This window comes from Epinephelus fuscoguttatus, linkage group LG19 (genome assembly GCF_011397635.1).
Source record: "Epinephelus fuscoguttatus linkage group LG19, E.fuscoguttatus.final_Chr_v1".
Taxonomy (NCBI): Eukaryota; Metazoa; Chordata; class Actinopteri; order Perciformes; family Serranidae; genus Epinephelus; species Epinephelus fuscoguttatus.
Window position 1 is genome coordinate 40,495,604 of NC_064770.1, and position 9,258 is coordinate 40,504,861.

At 41.7% G+C, this 9,258-nt stretch overlaps 1 protein-coding gene across 1 annotated transcript; it reads right to left on the reverse strand.

The window, feature by feature from the left end:
• Positions 1-237: 237 nt before the first annotated feature.
• On the reverse strand, positions 238-8,216 carry si:dkey-225f5.4 (uncharacterized). The gene is made up of 9 exons (XM_049561130.1): positions 8,161-8,216; positions 3,731-3,827; positions 3,112-3,235; positions 2,801-2,958; positions 2,528-2,670; positions 2,277-2,454; positions 2,048-2,187; positions 1,144-1,306; positions 238-717 (listed from the first exon to the last, which is right to left on the reverse strand). The coding sequence occupies exons 1-9, from the start codon at positions 8,202-8,204 to the stop codon at positions 652-654; spliced, it is 1,113 nt and encodes a 370-aa protein (XP_049417087.1). The 5' UTR covers positions 8,205-8,216; the 3' UTR covers positions 238-651.
• Between the last annotated feature and the right edge of the window lie 1,042 nt (positions 8,217-9,258).

The window sequence follows — 9,258 nt, forward strand, 5'->3', positions numbered from 1 at the left end:
GTGTCACCTAATAAACACCAGATCAGTGACACATGATGACCTTTTATTGACCTTTTGAACAGCTGATAATGTGTGACATCACAATCACTGCAGCACGTTTGTATAAACAAGCCATTTAAATGAGTTTTGAGCAGATTAAAATCAGTTATCAATCAATCAATTTTTAAACCAAGATGGCCTCTTGGCCCTTTGGTCAGGTAGCTACCTAGCTAACATTACCGTCATGTTGTCATAGAAACAAAACCCACATGCAGCACGTCATTGAAGAAGCACTGGGAGCCCGTTCTTATGAGGTGCTCTCCTGCTGAGGACAAACACCATGTGGATGCACACCCTTCCAAAATAAAAGCCTCGACTCAAAGCCAGCTCTTTGTTTGTGTCGTGTTTGCTGTGTCGTCCACGAACACTGACTGATGTGATGTCACAGGTTTGATAAATATATCTACAAAACACGTCACATGGTTTTTTCTTGTTTGAAAGAGTGTTTATTTATTTTTATATAAAAAACCAACAGGAACAAACGAGAGGAGAGTCTGCATCATTGTCACAGCTGATTCTGAAGCTGCTGTTGGTGGAATATAAAAGAGAGAAAGACAGACATCTAGTGGACATGACAGGGACGACAGACAGACAGAGAGGACAGACAGGGAGTCAGATCAGAGGACTGCTGCACAGAAACACCAACCACTCAGTCAGACTGAGGTCAGCTCTGTCAGGCTGAGGGACAGACAGACACAGAGACAGACAGACACAGAGATGGACAGACAGACAGAGAGATCAGTTCAGTTATATATCAGAGTAAGGTCAGTCTCACGGCACTGTCAGTTAATCAAAATCACATGTTGATAACTGAGTCTCAGAATCAGAATCAAAGGACTGATCTTAACAGCAGGAAGCTGCTGCAGCGGCTTGACTACAAGTAAGGGTGCATCCAAGGGACAAAACAGCAGCACGCAATCAAAGAGTATAATAACACATTATGTTTAGACCTTAATCACATCACAAATAACTTGTTACTGCTGACAGCCCTAATTATACAATACAACATGTGTTGATCTGCATTCTGTGGACTTTGGGTTTATTTTCATGCTAATACTTTTGTATTTCTACCCTGTAATGGATTACTGCTGTTACTGCTGTTACCTTCAGTCCAGGTGTGTCAACAGGTTGTCCGTCCCTCCGTACTGACAGCAGCCAGGCTCGTCCGCTGCTCGGGTATCCCTCCTCCACCTCCAGGTGACACACCAACGACGCCGACTTCAGGTAGACCAGCACTCGCTGAGCGGGACGCCAGTCGATGGCAAAACTGGAGACACAGAAGAGAACAGATACGTTAGCCTAGCTTAGCACAAAGACTGGAAGCAGAGGGAAATTGTTAGCCTAGCTTAGCACAAAGGCTGGAAGTAGGGGAAACTGTTAGCCTAGCTTAGCACAAAGACTGGAAGTAGGTGAAACTGTTAGCCTAGCTTAGCACAAAGACTGGAAGCAGAGGGAAATTGTTAGCCTAGCTTAGCACAAAGACTAGAAGCAGGAGGAAACTGTTAGCCTAGCTTAGCACAAAGGCTGGAAGCAGAGGGAAACTGTTAGCCTAGCTTAGCACAAAGACTGGAAGCAGAGGGAAACTGTTAGCCTAGCTTAGCACAAAGACTGGAAGTAGGGGAAACTGTTAGCCTAGCTTAGCACAAAGACTGGAAGCAGAGGGAAACTGTTAGCCTAGCTTAGCACAAAGACTGGAAGCAGAGGGAAACTGTTAGCCTAGCTTAGCACAAAGACTGGAAGTAGGGGAAACTGTTAGCCTAGCTTAGCACAAAGACTGGAAGCAGAGGGAAATTGTTAGCCTAGCTTAGCACAAAGACTAGAAGTAGGGGAAACTGTTAGCCTAGCTTAGCACAAAGACTGGAAGCAGGGGGAAACTGTTAGCCTAGCTTAGCACAAAGGCTGGAAGCAGGGGGAAACTGTTAGCCTAGCTTAGCACAAAGACCAGACACAGAGGGAACCATCAGAGGTCAGGTTCTGACATTCACACAAACAGGAAGTGGAGGTTCACCTGGATCTTAATCTCTGGATCTCAGACAGCAGCTCCACCTGACCAACGTAACACTGCATGATCTCCAGCAGGGCGGCTCTCAGCTCGGACCGTCGGCCCCACATGCAGTCCTCCACCAGACCAGCTGAGCCCTCGTCCACCTGCAGACAGACACGCTGTCACATTAAGAGGAGTTGACCAATCAGCAGACACCTTGATAACATGATGTCATGTTAGCTGGATCAGTTACCTGCAGTCTGAAGCGGTCGTCGTGGCTCCAGGTGACTGTCAGCCTCAGCGGCTCCAGCTCATTGGAGGACAGGTGAGAGGGTGGGCGTGGCCTGAGTTCCACACACAGCTCTGACTGGTTGAAGGACAGCAGGTTGATCTGCATGACTTCCTGTATGGCGGAGACGCTCACCTGCAGCCTGACAAGTGCGACAGAAGTTAGTGACCAATCAGAACGACAGCGTTAAGGTCATGTGACCTGATGACACTCACTCATCTCTGAGTCGCTGCCAGTTGATCAGGTGACTGAGCGCCACCTCTGACTCCGCCCTCAGCTTGGTCAGCTGATGATCACATGACTTTAAAGCATTCTGGGCCTTCAGCAGAGACTCTGCCAGCTGTTCATGATGCTGCCTCTGAAGGAGACAAGGAGATAAGGAGAGGGGGCACAGAGAGGAAACATGGACAGGAGGAGAAATGGGATGAGGAGAGAAGTCGTGTGTGTGTGTGTGTGTGTGTGTGTGTGTGTGTGTGTGTGGTGTGCACCTTGCTGTGCAGCTGTTGGATCAGGTGTGTCAGTGTGTGTCGTCTGTTGTGAATCTGTTGGATTCTGTCCTGCAGAGATCTGAGCAGGGCCTCCGTCTCCTCCACCCCTGACCTGCTCTCTGCCTTCAGGGCCTTCCACCTGCCCCGAGCCCCGCCCTCTGACACACACACACACACACACACACACACACACACACACACACACACACACAGAGTTATAAAAACGTACGCATAAAAAATAAGACACAGCTGTTGTCATGGTTATAATGCTGGACATTCAGGCCTCAATATTTGTACGGCTCTGTGTGTACCAGGTTGGGGGGGGCAGGGTTGTGTCATCAGTTGCTGGGCAGACTCCAGACCCTCCAGTAGAGACATCACGGAGTCCAGAACAAACAGCTGACGACCCAGAACCTTCTGGACACGACGGCTGTCCTACACACACACACACATATCCAGAGCCGTGACTTTTTGGACGCACCAAATGTACAGAGCTGTAAAGTTGTCCACCATGATAGCAGTTAGCAGCTAGCTAACCGTAGCTAACTTGTTTGTCCATTGTTTGGTCTGTGACGTAATAGGTCAACAGGAAAAAGGTCCAATACTAACAAGCTGAAAGGGGGCATATCTCCACCTATCGTAGAGGAGTCGCACATACTTGGCTCAATAAATGGATTCCCCTCTCGTGCTGTTGATGGATTCAGATACAGATCTTGACATTTGGGTGCAAAGTATTTTCATTATATGATATTTTATCATAACACATCTGTACTTCTACTAAGTAACATTCTGAATGCAGGACCTGTAATTGTAACAGAGTTTTTCTACACTGTGGTATTAGTACTTTTACTGCAGTAAAATGTTTGACTAATTCTTCCAGTGCTGTGTGTACACAAGTGTCGAAGCAGCAGTGCAGAGAGTGAGACCGACCGTAAGGTGGAGGACCATCCTGGCTGCTTCAGAACAGTCCGGATGCTCCGAGTCTCTGCAGGGATCCAGGAGAGTCGCATCACAGCGCTGCAGCACACTGACATACACACATACACACAACACAGCATCATGGGTGTTAAATTAATACACTCTGACTCACACAACCCTGTTCTCCTTAACTAATATATCATCATGTCATATCATGTCATGTCGTGTCATGTCGTGTCATGTCGTATCATGCCATATCGTGTCATATCATGTCATATCATCTCATGTCGTGTCATGTCGTATCATGCCATATCGTGTCATGTCATATTGTGTCATATCATGTCGTGCCATGTCGTATCATACCATATCGTGTCATGTCATGTCGTGTCATGTCGTATCGTGTCATGTCATATCATGTCATATCGTGTCATGTCATATCATGCCATATCATGTCGTGTCATGTCATATTGTGTCATATCGTATCATGTCATATTGTGTCATGTTGTATCATGTCATGTTGTGTCATATCGTGTCATGTCATATTGTGTCATGTCATGTTGTATCATGTCATATCATGTCATGTCATGTCGTATCATGTCATGTCATATTGTGTCGTCATGTCATGTCATGTCATATTGTGTCATGTCGTGTCATGTCATGTCATATTGTGTCATGTCATATTGTGTCATGTCATGTCGTGTCATATCATGTCATGTCATATGATGTCATGTCGTGTCATGTCATATATCCTGTTCATTCTGCTACTTTGATTCTCTCACAGCAGTCTGAGGATTGATTCATGAAGCTTGGGTAACAGTGTGCTCTTATTTTGAAATAAAAGCAACATGAGTGAAGAGTTGAAAAAATGCGCAGCACTGATATGATTGGCTGAGTGCTGATCATGTGACCACAGTTACATGAGGTAGGTGTGTCATCAACCTAATCTCAGTTTCTGAGGTGTTACTGCCAGTAACTCTCAGGGTTTCCACACTTCACCTGTCTACGTCTAATGTTGGTGCATGATTGATGAGGTTCTCCTCATTGTGCAAGAATCTTTTTCTGCCTTTTCATTCACACTTTCTTAAATAAATTTGGCTTTTTGTTAGGGATGCATGATACTATCAGCACGTCATCGTATCAGCTAATATCAGCTTGAAAAAGAAAAGAGAGAAAAGAAAGAGGGGTAAAAGTGGATATATCGATATATTGGTGTCTCTCGTCAACAAAATAAGATGTCAGCATATTTGGATACTGGCAAAAACAAAATCCAATATTGTGCATTACTACTTATGATTAGTTCAGGTCAGTTTTCATTCTGAAAATGTAAAGTGATCATTACAGATCGTGGTGACTTTACAATAACCTGCATGTTACTATCAGCACTCACATGATGAACCTCATGAAGTGAATCATTTAGATTTGACAGTGAACAGCAAACTGTCAAACCTTCAGCAGGTGTTAAGGACGTGTTGCCATGACAGCAGGTCCAGATACAGACCGACAGAATCCTGATTCATGTCAAATATCCGGATAACTCGGTTATTGTTGAACGATTAATGGGGCTCTGCTGAGATCATCAACAACAGCCGTTAGCTTCAGTTAGCTTCATTTAGCGTTCATCTAATCTTCCCTTTATGTCAAAGATCCTTGAGAAAGTAGTCGCAGACCAGCTGTGTGATTTTCTCCATGATAATAATTTATTTGAGGAATTTCAGTCAGGATTTAGAGTGCATCATAGCACTGAGACAGCACTAGTTAAAATTACAAATGACCTTCTGATTGCTTCAGACAAAGGACTCATCTCTGTACTTGTTTTATTAGATCTTAGTGCGGCGTTTGACACAATTGACCATCAAATTCTACTGCAGAGACTGGATCACTTAATTGGCCTAAAAGGTTCTGCACTGAGCTGGTTTAAATCTTATTTATCTGATCGTTTTCAGTTTGTTGACGTTCATAATGAATCATCCTTACGTACTAAAGTTTGTTTTGGAGTTCCGCAAGGTTCTGTGTTCGGATCAATCCTATTTACTCTATATATGCTTCCTTTAGGTAACATCATTAGAAATCATTCTATAAATTTCCATTGTTATGCGGATGATACTCAGTTGTATTTATCGATGAAGCCAGAAGAAAGTAATCAATTAACTAAACTCCATAACTGCCTTAAAGACATAAAAACTTGGATGAGCACCAATTTCCTGATGTTAAATTCAGACAAAACTGAAGTTATTGTTCTTGGCCCCAAACAACTCAGAGACTCTTTATCTGATGACATAGTTTCTCTAGATGGCATTGCTCTGGCCTCTAGCACTACCGTAAGAAACCTCGGAGTAACATTTGATCAAGATTTGTCTTTTAATTCTCATTTAAAACAAACCTCACGGACTGCATTTTTCATCTGCGTAATATTGTGAAAATTAGGCCTATCCTGACCCGAAAAGATGCAGAAAAATTGGTCCACGCTTTTGTTACCTCAAGGCTGGATTACTGTAACTCTCTATTATCAGGTAGCTCTAGTAAGTCCTTAAAAACTCTGCAGCTAATTCAGAATGCAGCAGCACGTGTACTAACAGGAACTAAGAAACAACATCATATTTCTCCTGTTTTAGCTTCTCTGCACTGGCTCCCTGTAAAATCCAGAATTGAATTTAAAATCCTACTGTTAACTTATAAAGCTCTAAATGGTCAAGCTCCGTCATATCTTAGAGAGCTCATAGTGCCATATTATCCCAGCAGAACACTGCGCTCTGAGAACGCAGGGTTACTCGTGGTCCCTAAAGTCTCCAAAAGTAGATCAGGAGCCAGAGCCTTCAGCTATCAGGCTCCTCTCCTGTGGAATCATCTTCCTGTTACGGTCCGGGAGGCAGACACCGTCTCCACATTTAAGACTAGACTTAAGACTTTCCTCTTTGATAAAGCTTATAGTTAGGGCTGGCTCAGGCTTGCCCTGTACCAGCCCCTAGTTAGGCTGACTTAGGCCTAGTCTGCCGGAGGACCCCCCTATAATACACCAGGCCCCTTCTCTCCTTCTCTCTCTCTCTCTCTCTCTCTCTCTCTCTGGTATTCTATTACTGCATCTTGCTAACTCGGCCATTCTGCATGTCACTAACTCGGCTTCTTCTCCGGAGCCTTTGTGCTCCACTGTCTCTCAGATTAACTCATATCACAGCGGTGCCTGGACAGCGTGACGTGTGTGGTTGTGCTGCTGCCGTGGTCCTGCCAGATGCCTCCTGCTGCTGCTGCCATCATTAGTCATTAGTCATACTTCTACTGTTATTATACACATATGACTATTGTCACACATGTATACTGCCAGGTATTAATACATACTTTCAACATATTGTACCACAGTAGCCAGAACTATAACTATAATATTATTACTTTCATTAATGTTGTTGTAAGCTACTGTCATTACCTGCATCTCTCTCTCTCTCTCTCTCTAGTTCAAGTTCAAGCTCCTTTATTGGCATGACTGCATTCAAAACAATGTTGCCAAAGCATATTAACACAAATATAACGAGCATAAACAATAACAATACATTTATAATAATTGCAATTAAAAAACAAACAAACAAACAAACATGGAGAGCATGAGTGGCTATGGCAGGGTAAAAGTCATAAAGAAATGAATTTATACAACAGATTAATTATCAATATATAAACAATTATCAATCATCATGTGTGATGTGAAGTTGATGGCAGGCTGTTACATATTTTGCCGCCAGTACACAACAGTCCTCCCTCTCTCCCAGTAGGACCGGAAGTTTCTCTAAGTTATTCAAGTGCAAGAACTCTGGGAATATCTTTATTATTTTTTGCAAAATATTCTTCTCTAATGCATTGATATTTGTCACATTGAGTTAAGAAGTGCAGCTCAGTCTCTACTGTTCCCTGGTCACAGTGAGAACACAACCTCTCTCTCTCTCTCTCTCTCTCTGTCTGTCTGTCTGTCTGTCTCTCTCTCTCTCTCTCTCTCTGTCTCATTGTGTCATGTGGATTACTGTTAATTTATCATGCTGATCTGTTCTGTACGACATCTATTGCACGTCTGTCCGTCCTGGAAGAGGGATCCCTCCTCAGTTGCTCTTCCTGAGGTTTCTACCGTTTTTTCCCCGTTAAAGGGTTTTTTGGGGAGTTTTTCCTGATCAGCTGTGAGGGTCATAAGGACAGAGGGATGTCGTATGCTGTAAAGCCCTGTGAGGCAAATTGTGATTTGTGATATTGGGCTTTATAAATAAAATTGATTGATTGATTGATTGAGTTAGCGTCAGTTAGCTTCAGTTAGCTCACTCATAGAGCCGTTAATTCTCATATTTTCAGCAGCTCAGTTTTACAAACTGACCCCTGTGAGACATGAAACACCGAAACATGTTAAACTCTCCGTGTGACTCCTACTGAGCCGTGAAAGTTAAATATAAAGTTAAATGTTAAACACTTACGCCAGAGCTTTGGCCATTTCTGTTTTCAAATATCCGCGGCACATCGAGTGATCTGATTGGCCGCTTGATGATGACGTTTGGCGCGTTGAGCCAATCAAACAGTTTTGAAATAAAACCTTTATTGTCACTGTTTCTGGCGGACATTCACAGTGACGTCTGGTGACTGCAAATAAAACTGCATCAAAATACAGAACTAAACAAAAAAAGCAATTAAATAAATAAATAAATAAAACAAATGACAGAAGTGTGCACTGTGATTGAATTAAACATTTTAATATTGAAGACAAAATATAAGTTGAGATCTGATATGTATTTAAAATACTAACATTTAAATATGTTTTAGATAAAAGATAAGATACACCTTTATTGATCCCACAATTGAGAAATTCCAGTGTTACAGCAGTCAAGGGGAAAGAGTCAGATTAAAGATTTCAATATTTAGAAACTTAAAAAAAAACTAGGCATGCAAAAAAAAAAAAATACAAAAAATACAAGAAACAGCAATAAATAACAATAATAACAACAACAACAACGACAACAACAACAACAACAATAATAATAATAATAAGGTTAGTTAGTTATCAACTAATAATATTTAGTTATGGATGTTGATATTGTGGCAGTGTAATGTCCAAGATCCTTAAAAATACAACACATTTTATTTTATGTAAATTTACAAATGCATCTTTTTAAGAACTGATAAGTAAAATGTCCAAATAGAAGAGACTGAGGCTGCAGCTCACAGACAAAAAATCTCAATGCTGAAGCTGAATATTGAACAGTTCTTTTTAAATAAGGATGTTTATAATTAAATATAGCAAATGGTCCAATAGTAGATATCCAACACTCACCAAACACTGTTTATCATGTATAATCAGGTTTATTAATGCATCTGTTAATGATAAGTGAAGGTGTATGAACAGATAATGAAAAATATATTTAGAATAAACTGTAAAATAGTAAAACAGCTGTAATAATATAAAATATGTCTTAATAGAAATTATAACAAATACTGAACATTAAATAACATTTGAAATATCCTTATATCTGCTTACAGCTACTTTTTTAATGAACTATTTATAGTTTGCATCTTGTTAT